Here is a 22,883-nt window from a genome sequence, read left to right as displayed (position 1 = left end):
TGTTTTTTGTTTTTTTATTTTTTATTTCCATACTGTGTCTCGATACATCTTCTATCATTATATGTAATCAGTTTTTTAAAATAGTCAACCATATAGGAGCCTATTCGTGACCACACACACACACACACATACACACACACACACATTCAGCTTTATATTATATATATATATATATATATATATATATATATATATATATATATATATATATATATATATATATATATATATATATAATAGCTTCCAAGCCATCTCGATTGAGATGGCTTGGACACCTGCGCAGAATTCCCGATGGCCGTCTCCCTAAGGATATCCTCTACAGCGAACTGTCAAATGGAACAAGAAGCCGCGGTCGCCCGGTGCTGCGCTTTAAAGATTTGGCCAAACGGGACCTGATCGCTCTTGGCATCGATGTGAATATGTGGTGGGAGCTAAGGCGAAGATACACCAGCATGGAGTCGTGCCTTGAGTAAAGGTGGCGAAGGACTTGAGAACCTTGGGTTTGAAAGGTTGGCGCGGAGAAGACAAAACTAGTGACTACGTTTACTGTTGCTTGCGTTAATCTTTCGTAGATTGCTTGCCATTATATAATGGCTTGAATTGAAGTTTAAAATGAAAAGTCAAATATCATGCTTCAATTGTGCTCTAAACAGAAACCTTCGTTCAAATGTGTCCCTGTCTTATCAAAGAACTTACTGTTGATTTTATACGCCGAGCCCTTGTGCTTGTTTGGTGATAAAACTTTTCAAATGCAATTGTAATTTTAGCCCGTATAAGGGTGTTAACTTTGGTCAAAATCGAACTGTTCCGTCTTTAATCGGATTTTTTTTTTCGATTGTCAATTTTCGATATTTATAGAAGTCATCCCAACATAGGACCTATCTAAGACCACTCGCAGACGCATGAAGTACATTTGAGTGATTTTTTTTTAATCGGCCCAGCTGTGTATGAGTACATAGGGAAGGAACACACAGAGACAAAGTGCCTTTAATATATAACTAGCGGGAGTACCCAGCGTTGCCATGGTGTGGAGCGGTGGGGAGGGGGAAACCAAAACAATAGTTCAGCCCGGGAGGAGAAAGGTGTAAAATTTAAAAACTTTTTTAATATAAAAACATGTTAAGTTGTGTTTGTACTGTAATCGCTTGAGGTATTACCGTCTGTGAATTTTTGATTACAGAAAAAAATCATTTTATACCAAACACTTAGTTTAAAGCAAACTTAGTTAAAAATAAAAAATAAAAAGTTTTACTTGGAGTTTTATTATTTTAAGTGACTTGAGTGAAATTCAAATGTATTTTTTTATTTCGACGAAGAAATCATCTTTGTTTAGTTTACAATTTTTTTCTATAATCAATTATAAAGTTTAGGTAAAGTACCAGAATATTCCAGTTTTATATTGCAAAAATAATAGATATTTTAAAAATATACACACATAAATTTTCCAATCTTATAAATAAACTTCTTTCCAGTTCACGTCGTAAAAAAAAATTAAGAAATTTATGTGCGAGGTTTGAAACTACAGACCACATCATTAAAAAAACGTAAATTTTCAAGTCTTATAAAATTCTTTGAAGTTAAAGAAAAAATTAGAAAATTAACGTGCGGAGTTTGAACCTACAGATCACGTCATGCAAAAAAAAAATTTTTTTAATAAAATTTTTAAAAAAAGCACGCTATCAGCTACCCACAGTAGAATTTTCATGGCCTTTTGTTCTATCATTGTTGCTAAGCGACGACATGGAAAAAATGGCTTTAGGGATGATAGATAAATTAAAATAACGGTTTCGATTATCGGTAATTATCGGGGGTATTCTGAGGCAAAACTTAACTAAGATCGCTCCCAGACTACACTAAAATTCTGTAAAATTTAAAGAAAATCTGTTCAGCCGTTTCGGAGTCTATAAGGAACGAACTCACACACACACACACACACACAAAGTTGAATTTATATAATTTTTTAGATTAGAGATATTGAATTAAGTATTTCAGTGTCTTTAACATATTAAATTTAGCATTACAATGCACTGTATTTGGTATTACAATGTATTGAATATCGGAATCCTCTCTAATGTATTGCATTCCCGTTATTATTTTTGCAGCTATAATGTCAAAGATGGTTTTAGAAGAATGGTTAACGATGTTGTCTCCTTATAAACTGAATAACAAATTGCGAAATAAGAATTTCCAGTATCAAAGACGAATCTTTCTTGAATACAAACTCTTCTCCCATTGGCATGGACTCATACCGGACCATCTCAGTATTAACAATACTATTTACACAACCAAGAATTTTTTCTTCAATCCGGAAATCTTATTTAAACACGGATTGCCAAATTTTATCGAATCTTTGATTAAACAGTCAGCTGGACGGGTAAGTTACTCGACCATAATATTATTTTATAATACATTAATCGTGGTTTAATCGGAATTGAAGTGTTAAAATTAACATTATTTTAACTCACAGATCATTTACTAAACATCTTTCTAAAACATATACATCATTAGAATGAAAAGCTAAAATCAAAAGTACGGTTAACACAATTTTTATATTTAATGTTTATAAAAAAAACACTAGCATGTATTATACAAAACAAAATAAGAGCATTGGTTATTAGGAAACTCAGATATACTTTATGCTGTTGGGGCCTCGTAGGAATGGTCTGACGGCGATGAATTCGAGCATAATCAAAAGGACCAAACTCAGCGATGCAATGTAATGTAATATACAGTTAGTGATAAATTATTATGCAAATCGTAAAAAAATCCAATTTCAAAATTTGGTTGTTTTTTAATCGATCAATTTTTTTTCGGAATTTTTTATGAGGATTTAGGATTTGTATTATTTGCATTATTCGGACTACTGTCCTCACAATGTTTCGGTTGATGTAGGGTACCACGTCTTTCAGGTGTGTCTTATCGAACTCTGGAATCTTTATGTCGAACTCAGGAAACTTTACGGAATTTCGAACAGAACCCTTTATATAATCAATAGGTATAGATTGTTCTCGTTCCCTTAGCCATGATCGAATAAAAATCTTAAATAATTTATATTTCATTTTATTCTTAGTATAGCCTTTCGTACGAATTAGGTCTTAAACCTCCAGAGGACTGATTCACCTAACACTTTATCCCTTGCACCACGTGTTTATGCAGGATAAAAATTACTTACTTAAAACTTTTATCCGGATATGGCTGTGGAATCTTTCTCCATGAATAAAACAGAATTCGAAATTCCGTGGAGATTCCCGAGTCCGAAATTCCATAGAGATTCCCGAATCCGAAATAAAGATTGTCATTAGACAAGCTATACCTAAAGAAAGTTACAGGTTACATTAGCCGGAACCTTGTGAAAATAACACTCAAGCAATGGTTCGATTAGACTAAATCATGCAAATTATTTAGATGTCAAGCCAAAGCACTTTTTTTAGGTAGTGTCAACAATGTTTCAGCTGTGATTTCATTATATATATATATATTAAAAATTATATTCTAAAAACAAATTATATATATATAATTTGTTTTTAGAATATAATTTTATATATATATATATATATATATATATATATATATATATATATTGTATATTGTGTACAGAAAGTTCTTAGATGAGACAAGTCATTGGTACCGTCGGTTTCAAGCCCGATAATTAGGACCGTTTAAGATATCCATATCAAGCTCTCTTCAGCCAATACTCATCTCTCAAGAGATGAGTTTGATATGGATATCTTAAACGGTCCTAATTATCGGGCTTGAAACCGACGGTACCAATGACTTGTCTCATCTAACAACTTTCTGTACACAACATACAAAATATAAATACGCTCTAATATTTCGGATTTTCCTTTTAATTGAGCACTCTGCTGGATTTTTTTCCCAAAAAGCTAATCATATGTGTGTGTGTGTGTGTGTGTGTGTGTGTGTGTGTGTGTGTGTGTGTGTAATGTAAAATGATAAAAAGCCAACAAAATGCGATTGTTTTTTTAGTAAATAAACGTAATGTTTATTTAAATAAGTATTTTCGGTTTACAAACAAACCTTCTTCAGGTATTAAAGTGTTTCTTTTTCTTCACCGATCCGTCTTTGTGTTTTATTTTACGGCAAAGAGTCTTTGATCTAATGAAGACTTCTGTTTTTTATGTAAGTCCGAGGCGTAATGCTGGTGCGCGTTTTTAAGTCATGTGGATTTGCCTCGTTGAAAGCATTTGAAACTTAACATTTAAAAATGTTAAGAAAGCAAGGTTTCTTTGCAAACCGAAAATTTGTATTTAAATAAACATTACATTTATTTACTAACAAAAAATCGCATTTTGTTGGCTTTCTTAACATTTTAAATCCACACACACAAACATTATATATATATATATATATATATATATATATATATATATATATATATATATATATATATATATATATATATATATTCAAACATGGCATATTAAAATTCAAACATAGCGTATTAAAATCGAACATTGCGTAACAAATTGAAAAATAATTGCAACTTCTCTTCCAGTTTCAGATTTTGTAATCATGCCATTATTTTCTTTTAAAGTTAGTAACTTCTTTTTTCTGATGAGTTAAAGACGGGGCAAATTCAAAAATTGACATAATAATTGCGGTAATGATTTTGCGCTACGAAACAGTTACTGTCAAGAACGTTTGTATACCTGTGTACCTATATGTCCCTCAATAATAAGTCAGAATAGGAATTGTACTTTAAATATAAGTGTTTTCCGTGTAAAAAAAATCGTATACATTTAAGATAATCCTATATCTATGTCTGCCTTCTTAAAGAAATTAAAGGTCCTTTCTTACCACGTTGCACATTGAAATGCGTCTATTTATAAACATCATATATATGTGTGTGTGTGTGTGTGTGTGTGTGTGTGTGTGTGTGTGTGTGTGTGTGTGTGTGTGTGTGTTTGAATAGCTTAGAGGTTAAGATATTAGGCTAAACACACTAGGGTTACTGTTAATATACAGTTGAACATGATGCTATCCAGTATTCGAACCCAGAACGCTATCAGTAAATATATAGAATAAAGTTTTAAAAACTTGCATTTCAGTAATCCTTTTTACAAGCTATTCTATTTCCGCCTTATTATAATTAGCCTTCTATAAATAATCTACGTATACTTGATTGTATATTACAATTCCTTCTAACCATAATCCTATTTATTTACAGGTGGGACATCACAATTACAATCCAGCCACAATATACGTGGTCGTCGATGCTATAATTCAGGGGAGAAATCTGCGTCTTCAGTCTTACAGTAATTATTGTCGGCATTTTGGTATCAAGCCGCCAAAAACCTTTCTAGAATTGACAGGTAAGTTTCGTGTCATATACCAGCAACCAAAACCGCGCAAGGAACGAATTTTAATCTGCCTTCCATTGATGATTGCTTAGAGCTCTACTTAAGCGACTTAGTGTTTCGAATTTTTATATGAATATTAAAAATTTGTATTATTTGCTTTATTCGAACTACAGTTATCATCAGAACATCTTATTGGTGAAACAAAATACAACGCGGTTGTTTCCCAATGGATTACATCATAGTTGTCTTAATGTCTAATATAAAAATATACTTGTCAAACCGTCTTCTTCGATTAGTAATTTTTCTTAGTAATTTTTCTTATTAAATATTCTTAGTAATTTTTCTTAGTAAATTTTTCTTAGTAAATTTTCTTAGTAATTTTTCTTAGTAAATTTTCTTAGTAATTTTTCTTAGTAAATTTTCTTAGTAAGTTTTCTTAGTAAATATTCTTAGTAATTTTTCTTAGTAAATTTTCTTAGTAATTTTTCTTAGTAAATATTCTTAGTAATTTTTCTTAGTAATTTTTCTTAGTAAATATTCTTAGTAATTTTCTTAGTAAATATTCTTAGTAATTTTTCTTAGTAAATTTTCTTAGTAATTTTTCTTAGTAATTTTTCTTAGTAAATATTCTTAGTAATTTTTCTTATTAAATATTCTTAGTAATTTTTCTTATTAAATATTCTTAGTAATTTTTCTTAGTAAATTTTCTTAGTAATTTTTCTTAGTAATTTTTCTTATTAAATATTCTTAGTAATTTTTCTTATTAAATATTCTTAGTAATTTTTCTTATTAAATATTCTTAGTAATTTTTCTTATTAAATATTCTTAGTAATTTTTCTTAGTAAATTTTCTTAGTAATTTTTCTTAGTAAATTTTCTTAGTAAATATTCTTAGTAATTTTTCTTAGTAAATATTCCTAGTAAATTTTCTTAGTAAATATTCTTAGTAATTTTTCTTAGTAAATATTCCTAGTAATTTTTCTTAGTAAATTTTCTTAGTAATTTTTCTTAATAATTTTTCTTAGTAAATATTCTTAGTAATTTTTCTTAGTAAATATTCTTAGTAATTTTTCTTAGTAATTTTTCTTAGTAAATTTTCTTAGTAAATTTTCTTAGTAAATATTCTTAGTAAATTTTCTTATTAAATATTCTTAGTGATTTTTCTTAGTAAATTTTCTTAGTAATTTTTCTTAGTAATTTTTGTTAGTAAATATTCTTAGTAATTTTCTTAGTAAATATTCTTAGTAATTTTTCTTAGTAAATTTTCTTAGTAATTTTTCTTAGTAATTTTTCTTAGTAAATATTCTTAGTAATTTTTCTTATTAAATATTCTTAGTAATTTTTCTTATTAAATATTCTTAGTAATTTTTCTTAGTAAATTTTCTTAGTAATTTTTCTTAGTAATTTTTCTTAGTAAATATTCTTAATAATTTTTCTTAGTAAATATTCTTAGTAATTTTTCTTAGTAAATATTCTTAGTAATTTTTCTTAGTAAATTTTCTTAGTAATTTTTCTTAGTAATTTTTCTTAGTAAATATTCCTAGTAATTTTTCTTAGTAAATTTTCTTAGTAATTTTTCTTAATAATTTTTCTTAGTAAATATTCTTAGTAATTTTTCTTAGTAAATATTCCTAGTAATTTTTCTTAGTAAATTTTCTTAGTAATTTTTCTTAGTAAATATTCTTAGTAATTTTTCTTAGTAAATATTCTTAGTAATTTTTCTTAGTAATTTTTATTAGTAAATATTCCTAGTAATTTTTCTTAGTAAATATTCTTAATAATTTTTCTTAGTAAATATTCTTAATAATTTTTCTTAGTAAATATTCTTAGTAATTTTTCTTAGTAAATATTCTTAGTAATTTTTCTTAGTAAATTTTCTTAGTAATTTTTCTTAGTAATTTTTCTTAGTAAATATTCCTAGTAATTTTTCTTAGTAAATTTTCTTAGTAATTTTTCTTAATAATTTTTCTTAGTAAATATTCTTAGTAATTTTTCTTAGTAAATATTCCTAGTAATTTTTCTTAGTAAATTTTCTTAGTAATTTTTCTTAGTAAATATTCTTAGTAATTTTTCTTAGTAAATATTCTTAGTAATTTTTCTTAGTAATTTTTATTAGTAAATATTCCTAGTAATTTTTCTTAGTAAATATTCTTAATAATTTTTCTTAGTAAATATTCTTAATAATTTTTCTTAGTAAATATTCTTAGTAATTTTTCTTAGTAAATATTCTTAGTAATTTTTCTTAGTAAATTTTCTTAGTAATTTTTCTTAGTAATTTTTCTTAGTAAATATTCCTAGTAATTTTTCTTAGTAAATTTTCTTAGTAATTTTTCTTAATAATTTTTCTTAGTAAATATTCTTAGTAATTTTTCTTAGTAAATATTCCTAGTAATTTTTCTTAGTAAATTTTCTTAGTAATTTTTCTTAGTAAATATTCTTAGTAATTTTTCTTAGTAAATATTCTTAGTAATTTTTCTTAGTAATTTTTATTAGTAAATATTCCTAGTAATTTTTCTTAGTAAATATTCTTAATAATTTTTCTTAGTAAATATTCTTAATAATTTTTCTTAGTAAATATTCTTAGTAATTTTTCTTAGTAAATATTCTTAGTAATTTTTCTTAGTAAATTTTCTTAGTAATTTTTCTTAGTAATTTTTCTTAGTAAATATTCCTAGTAATTTTTCTTAGTAAATTTTCTTAGTAATTTTTCTTAATAATTTTTCTTAGTAAATATTCTTAGTAATTTTTCTTAGTAAATATTCCTAGTAATTTTTCTTAGTAAATTTTCTTAGTAAATATTCTTAGTAATTTTTCTTAGTAATTTTTCTTAGTAAATTTTCTTAGTAAATTTTCTTAGTAATGTTTCTTAGTAATTTTCTTAGTAAATATTCTTAGTAATTTTTCTTAGTAAATTTTCTTAGTAATTTTTCTTTGTAATTTTTCTTAGTAAATATTCTTAGTAATTTTTCTTATTAAATATTCTTAGTAATTTTTCTTAGTAAATTTTCTTAGTAATTTTTCTTAGTAATTTTTCTTAGTAAATATTCTTAATAATTTTTCTTAGTAAATATTCTTAGTAATTTTTCTTAGTAAATATTCTTAGTAATTTTTCTTAGTAAATTTTCTTAGTAATTTTTCTTAGTAATTTTTCTTAGTAAATATTCCTAGTAATTTTTCTTAGTAAATTTTCTTAGTAATTTTTCTTAATAATTTTTCTTAGTAAATATTTTTAGTAATTTTTCTTAGTAAATATTCCTAGTAATTTTTCTTAGTAAATTTTCTTAGTAAATATTCTTAGTAATTTTTCTTAGTAATTTTTCTTAGTAAATTTCTTAGTAAATTTTCTTAGTAAATATTTTTAGTAATTTTTCTTAGTAAATATTCTTAGTGATTTTTCTTGGTAAATTTTCTTAGTAATTTTTCTTAGTAATTTTTCTCAGTAATTTTTCTTATTAAATATTCTTAGTAATTTTTCTTAGTAATTTTTCTTAGTAAATATTCTTAGTAATTTTTCTTAGTAAATATTCTTAGTAATGTTTCTTAGTAAATATTCCTAGTAATTTTTCTTCGTAAATTTTCTTAGTAATTTTTCTTAGTAATTTTTCTTAGTAATTTTTCTTAGTAAATATTCCTAGTAATTTTTCTTAGTAAATTTTCTTAGTAAATTTTCTTAGTAATTTTTCTTAGTAAATTTTCTTAGTAATTTTTCTTAGTAATTTTTCTTAGTAATTTTTCTTAGTAATTTTTCTTAGTAATTTTTCTTAGTAATGTTTCTTAGTAAATATTCTTAGTAATTTTTCTTAGTAAATATTCTTAGTAATTTTTCTTAGTAAATATTCTTATTAATTTTTCTTAGTAATTTTTCTTATTAATTTTTCTTAGTAAATATTCTGCACATTCTACCTGCTGTTTCCAACTCTTTCGTAGTTGCGATTATCGGTAAGCAACATATCTCTCTCACTGTTATAAAGTTAAAAAAAAACGGTTCTATGAAATAACAGTCTAATAGAATATTAGACTAACGGAGTAACAGACTAACGGAGTAACAGACTAACGAACAAACAGACAGAAACAAAAATACAAAACCATTTTCATTGATATCCGAAACAAATATATCCGTTTTTTGTTACATAAACATCAAAATAAGAAACGTTTTTTGTTACATATCCGAAACAAATATATCCGAATCAAATAAAAACGTTTTTTGTTACATATCCGAAACAAATATATCCGAATCAAATAAAAACGTTTTTTGTTACATATCCGAAACAAATATATCCGAATCAAATAAAAACTTTTTTTGTTACATAAATATCAAAATAAGAAACATTTTTTGTTACATATCCGAAACAAATATATCTGAATCAAATAAAAACGTTTTTTGTTACATATCCGAAACAAATATATCCGAATCAAATAAAAACGTTTTTTGTTACATATCCGAAACAAATATATCCGAATCAAATAAAAACATTTTTGTTACATAAACAACAAAAAAAGAAAAACGATAACACACTCCATCTTAGCGATGAATTGAAGAAAATAAATATAAACTATTTATAAATTAATAAAATATTATGTAAGATATTTTAGTGTTAATAATAACAATGTACCCACATTATACGTTGTTATGGTGTTGATAAATCTACATTAGAATCAAATATGGAGTAACTAAAACAAAACACAATTGCTACTACTCTTCCGATTTTTATACAGATTTTTAGAATCAAACCAACATCATTTTATTTTCTTTCAAAGTTGATGAGATCTTATTTTCTGACGAGTCAGGCAGAAGGAATTTAAAATTGACATAATAATTATATGAGTGATTCTGCGCTATGAAATAGGTGCTGTCAAGAATTGAACATTTTAACATGCTGAAAGAAATAAACGGTAAGAGATAAACATCTTGTAATTTTATATGTTGACCTTTTCTCATTTTATATATATACATATATATATATATAAATTATATATATGCTCTAGCGCCCACAAGACTCTGCATATACCTATATAAATATATATATATATATATATATATATATATATATGATTATATATATATGTGTGTGTGTGCGTGCATAAGCGTCATCGAGATTCTCCATATATATATATATATATATATATATATATATATATATATATATATATATATATATATATATATATATAGCTCAAACGTCCTCAAAACTCCACATGCTAAATAGAATCAATTTTGTTCAAATTTCACAATTTATCGCTAACATTAAAATGGCGCGTGTAATCATTTTCTGGTAAGTAAAATTTCAATGACCAAAAAACAGAATCAGTTTACTGCTGCTTTGTTTATTTTATATTTTTATTTATAATTATTTTAATCAGAGGATGCCTATATTTTTTTCATACATGTCTTATACCTCTTTCGTTGTGGTGATGGAAAATATAATCCGTTGTGCCATTAATCCACTCATCAGAAACAGTCAGATATCAAGTGTCACAAATAGACGAAATAAAAAAGGAGAAAGATACTTTATGTAAGAAAGACGGAAGTCCAAAATCTTGAAAATACTATATAAACACAGGTATATGCCCTGAAGGCCTAAAGATATCTTCATTAAGCGTATTATGTGTAACAATTTGAAGTATATTATGAGGAATGTATATTTCAAAAATATCTTCTACAATTATATAAATGCAACTTTGAAGGGCAGTGCACTTGGAATTGTGCAATCAACTGCATCTCAAACGCACAGACAAATGGTACAAACATAAGACAGCAACATTAATTGAAAACGAGAATCATAAAATCCTACGGGACATGAACATACAAACGGATAAATCCATCCAAGCAAGAAGACCGGATGTCGTAATAATTAACAAGAAAGAAAAGTCTTGCCAAATGCTTGACTTTGTTGCTCCAGCTGATCACAAGATAAATATCAAAGAAAACGAGAAACGAAGCAAATACACAGAGCTAGCTACAGAGCTGAAAGGGATATGGATGATGAAAAAAGTCAAGATAGTATCCATAATAGTAGGAGTACTAGGAACAATTCTGAAAAACTTTGAAAAAAGAATAGGAGAAATTGGAATCAGAGGAATGACTGGAAAGATACAACGAATAGCAATAATGAAGACAGCTGAAATGTTTAGGGAAAACGCTCGAATGTGGAGATTAATACATGAGCCACATGCTGCAGAGACAAACAGGAAACGTTACATGGAACCAAAACAAATAATGCTGTATACTTATAAGCTCACTATCTCCTCCCATACCCTCCCATTACCTAATCACACCCCCCCCAAAAAAAAAGGAATTATGCCAAATAACCGAGAAAGGTCGTGAAGGCTAGAAAGATCGAGAAGAGCGCGCTGACCATACCTCCGGTGGATAAGTGCGAAGAGAACTGGGGCTTTGGGGAGGCTTATTGCCATCCAAATTCCAGTGGAGACCAATGGCCGCTACTATCGAGAAATCAATGGTAAGCGGCTGTTGCGATAATGCAAATTCATTTGCAAATGTTATCGAAAGTGCTGGAGCATACTGGGAATCTGAGGAGACTTGTCACTCAGCTTCCAAAGAACACCACAGGTTGTTCTCAAGGAGAGATCCTTTATGACCTGTGTGAAAGCTCCTTTCGAGCCAATAATAATAATAATAATAATAATAATAATAATAATATTTGTTCGAACTCCTTCTTGCCAACTCCTGACTTCAACAATAATCATCACCGTCCGTTCTTTCTTTATTTCTCTCAGCTGTCCAAAGAAAGACTCCTCTCTGCTTTCCCCTTCATTCCTTTTCACAGTAGTCATTGTCCTCATATGCAAATGCCATATGTATATTAATAAACCGGCTATAGGCAAAAGTTTTTCTTTTCTTTTTTTCTTTCTTGATTCTGTTACCCGACAGGATTTGACAGAGGCACCATCGTTTGTTTATGTCACATTTTGCATTATTTTTGCTACAGTATACAAGACAAAGACCTTCAATCTTTTTTTTTTTTCAGCATCAGTTATAATTGTCTGAGGTTGATGGGTGCATTTTTTTTTTCGAAGAATGTGCGATTATTCCACTAAACTTTTAAAATTGCAAAATTTAAAACAATTTCATTTTGGACATCAAAGCATTAACTGGATGAAAGCTATAGCATAAAACTATGTCTATTGGCCAAACATGAACAAGAAACTAAAAAAGTCAATGTCAATTAGTAACAAAAACTCAATTTCTTTATTGATTCCAGATTCTCCTCTGGTCAGGTCTTTACATTGACTTTGGAAACTGTTTTCTGTTGTTAGTATTAACAGTAAATATCCTGAAAGTCTTCCAATGAAATACATTATCTCTGAGGAAACGATTCTGAAATTTCAATGTTTTCAGCTGAATTATAGTCCTAGATACTATAGTCTTTGACAATACTACTGCTATAATAAAAAAATATATATATTCTGCATTATCACATTGATACGGCGGTTCTCATTAGATCACCGAATATAAGCAACGTTGAGCCTGGTCAGTACTAGATGGGTGACCATTTGGGTATACAAGGCAATGTATGTAGGAGGACGTCAACACCTTCTTACAAGAACTGCAAAACGTTAACTTCGTCATTTCCTCTGACCTGGATATATGTGCGACTGGCGACTGCTTGTAAATTTGATATTATCATATCTTCTCCTCTCGAGAAAGTCAGTTCCACCTGACTCGGGTGAGTGCCGTTCACAGTGACAGACATCACTTGGATTCTGTGCGTGCGTTATTCGCACGTACGCCAGGCGAGCCACAGAAAAAAAGAGGCAAGTATCTCTTTGCGTTTCGTCTTTTATTCGATCTTAGCATCCTCTAGCATGGCAATAGAGGCATAATTAGGTATGAGTGCTCTCTGGTGTATGTATGTTCTGAAAGGTAGGTAAGGCAACAAACACTAAATATATATAAGAGTGAAATTGCTGTCATTGTATGAGGACGTTCGACACAGAAAATACTTATATGATGCTTAAATTATTAAGCTTTATCTTTTGATTGTGTTTTCTTTTTATGCAGGAGACTACGCTGTCGCGAAAGAATTAGAAGAGTTATACGAAGATGTGGAATCAATAGAGCTGTTTGTTGGGGTCATGTGTAGCCGAAGAGAAGGTCGCAGTTTGTTTAACATCCTACAGCTAGAATTTGGCGTCGCTTCTGTCCTTTATGCGATTAATTCCAACCCGATCGCCTCAAAGAAATGGTGGCAACCCTCTACATTTGGGGGTGAAGAGGTATTCAATATTATCGAGAAATCCACCTTCCAACGGTTTATATGCAACAACATTAAGGGCCGTTGTCCTCGTTTTAGTTTCAAGGTTCCCTGGTGGAATTCGGATTATGAAAAATCCTTCTACATGGCAGAATGGGCGGCGAATAGAAAGCGCCATGACAACCTGTGGTTTGATTCATAATTCTTATCTATTAGAGTAATTTTTACACCTCCTCGTGGATTAACAACATAAAAAGAACTGGGTACTTGTTCATAATTTGAACCAGACGTAACTCAACGCCCGATCGGCGTTGCTCGGAACACGATGTTAACCGCCGAGTTTCGTCGATTATGAAAGCGTAGCAAACGCTGCTTAAAAAAAAATGAAGGAAACAAGTAAAAATAATAATTTTAAGAGAAGAAATAAATAAAACAAAAATACACCAAGAAACAACGACCTACCGTAACAAGTTTTTTGTTTTATTTTTTTTTTTTTGTAATATAATAAGTTTTTTTTTTTACTGTAATTTGATTTGTTTTGTTTTTTGTCCAACGAAAAAGTTTTTTAAAAAAACAGATAAGCAAAGTTTTTTTTTTAAGTTTTTGTGTAACAATTAAAGAAACTTTTTTATGTTCGTCTGCTATTTTGCAATGCATTGATTGGCTGATCGACGTCTTACGTCACATTACAATCAAACCCGAGCACATGACGTCATATTCGGAGCAAACCCGATCAGATGCTGAGTTACGTCTGGTTGAAATTATGCACAAGTGTCAAGAACTGCTATACGCCATTTACGAGTTGGTAAATGTAAAAAAAAAAAAGACAAAGTTTGTTTGACATGCAGTGACTCTTTACATAAAAATCCACGCTAAAATGTAAATATAATGCTCTATAAATTTAAGTACGATCGCATGTTTATATATATTTATATGCATATGATATTGTTTAGTTCCTCCCACGCGGGTGAGAAATAAGTAAGGTGTGGTTTTCAGAACACGCACTAGAGATAAGTCAACGTATGCATATAAATAACGTCTGAGCCTTCCCTACAGCGTTCCCCGATGCCTCGGCCGATTAACAATAAACTAACCCAAAGGCAATAACATATTAGGTTGGTGCTAAAACAATGTCGTTTTTTGACACAATGCTGAATACCAAAAAACGACATTATTTTCGCACCAACCTAATAATTGCCTGCACAATAACAACGGCAGGACAATTGCTTACACAATAATAATTACCTATATAATAACAATAATATAATAATATGTAATTACATAATTATAATGGCATGGAATGTCTACGAAAAACAATAACATAATAATTGCTTAGACGATAACAAAAACATAATTGCTTACACAACTATTACATAATAATAGTTTTTTGTGCAGTAACAATGATATAATAATTGTTTTCATAATAACATTAATGCAATAATTGCATAAACCCTTATTTACATACTTTGTGAAAAGAATTTATGGCAAAAATCACTGCATACAATAGCAGTGACATTAAATTTCCAATACAATAACAGTAATATTTATTGCCGACATAATAACAATAAAATAAGTGTCTACACAATAAGACTTAATTAATAATTGTTGACATAACTATGGCATAATAATAATTAGAGACATTTTTCTGTTTATTTAGAAAAATGTATTTCTTAAACATGTTTATAAGAGCTTTTTTTTCAAATCTCATTATACTACAACGACTACGTGCTTTAAAAAGTGTCCAAATTAAAGAGATGTTCTAACTTATAACTTTACAAATTGAAACATTTAACCTCGATTACAGCACGAACCAAAGACATTTTTAAAATTACAGAAAAAATACTCAGATGATGGATCCAAAATTAATAAGGATCAAATTGAACAAATAAAAATATGATTTCAATAAAATGTTTGCATCTTAAACGTGATTTAAAAGGTGTTCTGTCTGTTTATTAAAAATTTAAAATTTCATAAAGATGCATTTTAACGCTTAGATGTCAAATCTCATACATATATGTGTGTGTGTGTGTGTGTGTGTGTGTGTGTGTGTGTGTGTGTGTGTGTGTGTGTAAGTGAGAATTGTGTGTGAGGATACGTCCCAACCTATATACTCAATGACTTTTTATCTACAGACTTGAAATTTGGTATATAGTGTATTCAGACATGTCAAAACCTTTTTAATTAGTTTTCATCCGGAAAAAGGGCTGTTAAGTTGTCAAAATTCAAAAATTCATACGTGAGATCATGAGATTTTTATCTGTTTGTCAACTGTTTCACGAATGTGCATGTGTTAACCGTTCAAAAGAGAAATTATTTATGTGAAGAATAGGTAGGTTTGAAAACACGTCTTAAAAATCATGTGAAATTGTCCTAATGGTTATTGTACTTGGCTCACTGTCTTTAGGTGTTGGTTCGATCTCAGCTCGAGTATGTTTTTTTACTTACAAATACTGAACTGTTTAGGAAAAACACAATACTCGCATGCACATGTCTCAGTTTCTTTATGTATATATAATTTATGCGTATTTTACGATCGAGCAACGACGGATGAACCACTAATATATATATATATATATATATATATATATATATATATATATATATATATATATATATATATATATATATATACATACTAGACTACCCGTGATCCGTTGGATCAGTATGTTATATTAGCTATGGAATTCATATATGAGCGTGACACTTGTGCCGTAAAGAAAATAGGGGGGGGGTGACATAACAGAAACATTTCTATGGAAGTATATTAAAATGAAAAAAGAATATAGATAGATTTTCTATGAGTCGTTCTGTTTATTATAATTGATTTTTTTTTTAATTTACAGTTAAGTGGTTGGCCATACTTATAGGTAAATGTGCACTGAACAGATACCATAATACTTATTATAGTTAAATTCAAATTTTGATATATCTGCTTTCTTTTTTACATCGTTCATTTCTGTATTACGTTTTAAGTTATTTGAAACCCCACTCTTCCCATGTTAAATAATAATTTCGAAATAATAACGTTAATATTTCAGCGTCCCAATTGTTCTCTTTTTTCGCGTTTAAATTATCCAAATAAACAATTGTTAAAACTGTCTCCTTTTCTTGTTTTTTGCATCGTTCATTTTTGTATTACGTTTAAGTTATTTTAAACCCCACTCTTCCCATGTTAAATAATAATTTCGAATATTTCAGCGTCTCAATTGTTCTTTTGTTTTTTGTTTATTTTAAATCCCACTCTTCCCATGTTAAATAATAATTTCGAAATAATAACGTTAATATTTCAGTGCGCAGGTCATGCGCGCATGCCAACCGGATGTCGTAAACCGGAAAGTGGGTTACATACATCGTTACAAGGTCATTTATGTTTTATAATTATATATATATATATATATATATATATATATATTCTCCTATAAATTCTTTTAGTGTGTGTGTGTATTGATATTCATATTAAAACCCCTTTTTCTATTTATTTAAAACGAAAATACAACGTTCTTATATATGGTTCGTTGAATTGAATTCACTAGCAAAAGATTTAGCTAATTTGCATATTCTTTTAAACATTCATTTTAATTAATTCTTTATTATTTTTTCGGTTTTCTCATGGGATAATCATCTTTAGTTAACTATTACGTATAATTATATTCATGCAGATATTCTACATGATTTATACTTGCGTAATATTTGCGTAAAAAGGTTATAGTAAACACAAAACTCTTTCCATATATATTTTTGCATACGTATATATTTTTGTTTAAAATATTTTGCCTATCAAACTCCTCTTAGAGTTTTTGGTCTACAGACATGGAACTTCGTATACAAACCATGCGAAACTTAATATTTGGGCTTTAGCGCAGGAAAACTGGTACAAAAGTGTGAAAATTAAAATAAAATGAAATTTGTCAGGTGAAGGTCGAATGCCGGCATTACGAATATGTCATTTTATAAAAAAAATTTTAATCCTTACTATATATTGGGTCCAATATAATGTAATAATCAATACGAAATCTGTAATAATCAAAATATCATATTTAAGCGTATTTTGCGACCGGGCATTGCTGGGCGCCCTGCTAATATATATACATATATATATATATATATATATATATATATATATATATATATATATATATATATATATATATGAATCCTATTTAAAATATTTGTAGAAAATCCTATATATATGATATCCTATTTAAAATATTTGTAGAAATACAAAAATTGTTCATTGTCACATGCAGTTTCTTGTTTTCAATTGTGATAAGTTGTCTACGACAATTACGCTACTTTTACGCTACACACCTCGTATTAGAAGAAGATGGATATAAGGTTTAGGTCGTGTCATGAGTAAAAATACGACTCGGATTTAGAAATGTTTCTTTATTCAAGGAAGTTCCGCATTTTTTTGCGGTTTGTTTGTTTTCCGTTTACTTAAGGACACGGAAACCTCCAATATCCGTATCTTGGTCGATTTACAACATACCGACGACCGTCGACATCAGATTACCAACCGAGGTGCGCAAATCGCTTCCGTATTAAGAAGTCGAAATTTTTTAAAAAATAAATAAGATTTTTTACTTTTCAAAAATAGGACGGATAACTTTTGTTGTTTTTCAAGTTTCTGAATTTATTATTGGTCATATGCACTCTTTAGATTCTTCGAGCTACTGTTCTCATCTTGAGTATTGTTTCTACAACGTTTCCGTCGATGTAACCTCCAACCTTTTACAGGTGAATTTTGTCGCACTTGGGAATTTTTCTGTCAGACTTGGGAATCTGAACGAAATTTTTAACAGAACGCTTCCTTTAATCCACGAGGGTAGCATTCTCTCGTTTCTTCAGACATGACTTGATAGAAGTCCCAAGTAATTCATAATTGTATTGAACCTTCAACTTCTAGAAAAGTGTAACTTACAACTGAATTTAACCAAGTAATTCATCCACTACGTTATAGATCATTGTTTGGGCTGAATAAAAGTAAAAACTTTTATTCAGCTCAAACTAGGCACATTGCCACTGAGAGACGCTCAAGGGTACAAAAATAAGAATTGTCCCAGTCGTGAAGGATTTCTCCTCCACCGAAAGAGAACAAGAAATGGAAGTGCGGCATCCGAAGAACAGATGCTGCACTTTGATCCTGACCAAAAGGCCAAGAGTAGCGGTGAACCCGTGGAAAAAGAAAGGGAAAACAGGCAGCTGTAAACGACGAAAAGAAGAGAAAAAAAAGATAAGATCGTAGCTTATGGTGGAAGAACGTGATGACGTTAAATTGGCCATGACAGCCCGTGGGTGGCGAGGATACCAATGAAATTCCGATCTACAGGGGCAAACAGTCGCCGAACAGCGGGGCGACACGTGACCCTATTGAACAGGCGCGTGGCCTTTGTGGAATCGGATTCAGCGGTTTTTATGTCCTCTCAAAAATAATTAAGTTAGGCATTTCTGTTTTTATGTCCTGTCAAATTCCATTAGGGAACAACCGAATGCCAACAGAGAAAGAAAGACAGCTCCTTTTTTGGGTATATACCGCCTGGCGAAGATTTGACGGACAGTGATCCCTTAATTCTGATTGGCCAACGACCTGAAACGGGAAGAGACCCAGTCCACGCCCCCACAATATAAGCAGCGAGCCTTGAGAGATTGACAGTCAGAGAGTAAGAGAGTAAGAGAGTAAGAGAGAGAGCCTTGCTTCCTTGGGTCCGACGAACGTAGATTCCCCCATCGACTGTCCCTGTCAAGTAGATAATTGAGTTGTCTGTCGGAGAGAGAGAAGAGAAAACCTCGCAGTTAACAAGTGGCCAGTCCCTAACTAAACAGCTAACTGCGATTGTACCCTGATTGAATACAAAGAAGTTTAAACAAAAAGAAACGCTTATTGACTTGGTCTCTTCCATTGTTTTTGCATGACAAGTCTGTTTTAGGAAACCGGCCGTGACATCATCGCTGAGGAAACATCAAAACCGACAACCGGGGTCATTCCACCACTGGACGACGCGCGGGTGACGTAAGTGTCACATAACTGGTGTCGATGACCTGTGATACCTCATTTCGGTAGGAAACGTGCGAACGAATTTCCACGGGCACATAATTTTTTTTCTTTCTCTCTCGAGGGCATAAGATCTCCCTGTGAGAGTGGGAATGGAAAGTTGAAAGATTGAAAAAAAAAAGAAAAAGAAAACGAACTAAACAAGGAGGGAGAAAAAGAGAGAAAGCCAAAATTGAAAAAAAAAGAAAAAGGAAAGAAAGTAAACTCGAAACCAAAGCGCATCTTGAAAAAAAAGAAAAAAGGAAAGAAAGTAAACTCGAAACCAAAGCGCATCTTGAAAAAAAAAAAAGAAAAAAGAAGAAGAAAAAAAAAACGCCACGAGTGAAGCCAGACGACGAACTTTAATCAACTGATTATAAAGTCTGAACAGCTCGTTGGTCATTCTCATCCACCAGCCAGAAGAACACAAGTGCATCAGACCGGGTAAGTCCATTTTTTTTTGCTGGTTCCCTCTTTTGTATGCTTTGCTTTCAGCGGCTGTCTGTGTTTTGTGTTGGGCGCTGTTACACCTTGTAGGGGGCGAGGAGTGGTAAGAGTGAAAAAAAATAGATAATAACATAATGTATTCTCAGGGAGGACTCGGGGCGGGTCAGTCGATGGGGGAAGGGTCAGAGCAGACTGTTGAGCTGCAGATGACCATGGAGCGGCCACTGTGGGGAATTAGCGTACCCGCATATGGGGGAGACCCGAGGGGAGTCAAGGAGTGGTTGGCGATAATAGAAAAAAAAAGATTAGTATATGGGTTGACCGATAGAGAAATGGTGCTGCTTGCCTGTGACGGAGCAGTCGCAGCGGCCTCAGAATACATATGCAAATGCTTGGAAAGCAACCCAAGCATAGCCTGGTCTGATTTTCGCGATCAGGTGAAGAGTAAATTCGCCGGCGAAAAGACCATGGTGCAGGCGGTGCGCGAGCTGTCTCGAATAGAGATGGCCAACGGGGAGAGCGTGGATGAACTGGTCGACCGCATGCAGGAACTGGCGGTCCTGGCGTATCCAGTGTCCGAACACCGCGAGATGCCCACAACCCAAGCAATGCTAGTTGACACGATGGTAGATGCATTGCGGGACGAAGCGACCAAGATAGAGGTGCTAAAGAGTTGCCCAGACACTCTAGAAGAAGCACGCAAACTAGCTAAGAACTATGCGTGGTTGCAGAAAAGAATAAGGGGAGAGAAGTCGCGAAATAGGAGCGGGGAACTGGGGAACAGAATGAGATATGGGGCCGGAGGACGCGCCCGGGGCCAGCCTGGATTGGTGTGCTGGAACTGTGGCGGCGAGGGCCACAGGTCGAGAGAGTGCCCCACTGTCCACGAGAAGACACCCCGACATAATGGGGGAGTAAGAGTGGGCATCGTAAAGACCGAACTGATCGCGTGTCAGAGAGGAGGTAAAATTGACCGTTTCTCCTACAGCCACCAGTCCCACAGGTGTTGGCGGTGTGGAGACCCGAGACATATTAGGAGGGACTGTCCTGACCGAGGAAAAAGCCACCCGGGGGTGAAAGATCCTCTGGGGAGAGGGAATCAGAACCAAACCCCACCCCCTCGGCGAATCTGTAGAGAAAGAGAGGTAGGGCAGACAGGTAGGGTTGGAAAGAAACCACTGTCACAAGTTGCGATGCTCACGGGAGCGGGGTACCAGGAGAGAACCCTGAAACAGGAAAAGAGGAGAGCCCAGGTGTTCCCTCCACTCACAAAAAAGGGAGAACTCACCTGTAATGTGACGATAGGAGCCACGCAGGTGAAGGCTCTGGTTGACACCGGAGCGATAATATCCCTAATAGACGCGGACGTCTGTCAGACTGTGGCAGGGAGGAGAAGGTTGTACCCGTCGGATGTGGGGCTCAGTCAGGCCGACGGTAGCTGGATGTCGGTGACAGGGAAGGTATGGCTACCCGTTCGAGTGGCCGGAAAGAAAGAGAATTTCCCCCTGTATGTGGTACCCGGGCTATGCAACGAAATGATTCTGGGAGAGGATTGGCTCCGAGCGAGGGGAGCCACTCTGAGTTTTAATCCAGACGCGCTAACGGTGAGAGGGGTGAAGATACCACTAGGTGACACAAGGTCTGTCCCTCTCTTTATGGGAGCTGACAGCAACAGGAGGCTTTCCCCAAGAACGGTCGGGACCTGTATGGGCAAGGTGGATAGCACCAAGGAACAGGGAGGAAAATTGTCCCAAGTCAAACGGGTAGCGACGTATAGGGTTAATAAGAAGGGAGTAACTCCTACAGATCCAGTAGTCCGAGAATCAGGGACGGTCCTCAAGGCGACGGCCGATAGGACTAATAGGACCAGGAAGGTCAAGAAGAAAAAAAAGGCAGCGTTTACTGGACAGTTAAGACAGGGTGACCAAGTTTGGATGAGGGAGACGGGTAAAAAGATAAAGAATCCCGGGGGTAGTCAAACGCGAGATGAGGACAGAGTTCCTGACGACTATAGGGACGACACCGAGCGACGGTTTAAGACAAGAGAGACGACCTCCATAGAGCCTAGAAATATAGAGACGGACGGAAGGTTGGAACGGGAGATTTCAGGGTTCCACTCCACCAGCTGTGGGAGGTCACGAAGAGTAGGCGCGGCTCATGAAGAAAAGAGAGTGGAATGGCAGTTGACCGCAGAGTCAGCTGAGGAGTCGAACGAAGGGGATGAAGAGTGTCCAATACCCATCTCCTGGCTCCAGCAAATGGGGAGAGGTGAACCGAGGCTGCCGTTGAGGGGAGCAGGGGATTCCCTGTCCCAGGAGTAGTGTGACGTCCTTCCCCCAAGGACCAGTGGGGGTCAGTAGGACAGAGACGGGAGGTTGGAGCGACATCTCCAGGTTTAAATGTGGTGCAGCTGTTTTCTCTGTGGATGCATGGAGGGCCCCCATGTGTTCGCACTGTTGGCAGATTGTGTCGCGGACTGACCTTGGAGGTAGCTAGGGACTAAAACGGAAGGCTTCAGGGGGAGGGGCGCCGTAAATAGCAGAAAAGAACTATAAGTAATTGAGAAGTATCTCGCAGTGAGTAAATTGGCCAACGGGGAGAGTAACTTAGCACGAGAAAGTCGCGTATTGAGCGAGGGTGTCTTGGGGGAATTTAAACTGTCGAGTAGAATATCTTAAAGAAACTAACGGTGCTGATATTGTTCTGTTTTGAAAAAAAAAGAAATTTAGAAATGCTCAGTCGAGAAGGATTTCTCCTTCACGGGACGGGGATTGAATATTGTTAGTGTAGCATTGAAACAGTTGTTGCACTTGGTCTCTGACCAAAATGGCGCTGCTGGGACAAATTATGGGACTGAAGGGCAGGATTG

At 32.6% G+C, this 22,883-nt stretch overlaps 1 protein-coding gene across 2 annotated transcripts in view; it reads left to right on the top strand.

Annotated features, from left to right (window-relative positions):
• LOC145254926 (prostaglandin G/H synthase 2-like) overlaps window positions 1-15,544 on the top strand; it is a 48,351-nt gene extending 32,807 nt beyond the window's left edge. Inside the window, exons 9-11 of one of the 2 annotated variants that reach the window (XM_080113900.1) lie at window positions 2,103-2,374; window positions 5,189-5,333; window positions 13,344-15,544. In XM_080113900.1, coding sequence (XP_079970026.1) covers window positions 2,103-2,374; window positions 5,189-5,333; window positions 13,344-13,738 — 812 coding nt within the window. In that variant the 3' untranslated portion in view covers window positions 13,739-15,544. The remainder of the gene's footprint in view (window positions 1-2,102; window positions 2,375-5,188; window positions 5,334-13,343) is intronic. The other variant, XM_080113901.1, reaches the window with a different exon arrangement.
• The last annotated feature ends 7,339 nt before the right edge of the window (window positions 15,545-22,883 follow it).

Source organism: Euprymna scolopes, chromosome 30 (assembly GCF_053919585.1).
Source record: "Euprymna scolopes isolate OS-2025 chromosome 30, ASM5391958v1, whole genome shotgun sequence".
Taxonomy (NCBI): Eukaryota; Metazoa; Mollusca; class Cephalopoda; order Sepiida; family Sepiolidae; genus Euprymna; species Euprymna scolopes.
The sequence above is the reverse complement of the archived record's forward strand: the minus strand, read 5'-3'. Positions and strand labels throughout refer to the sequence as shown.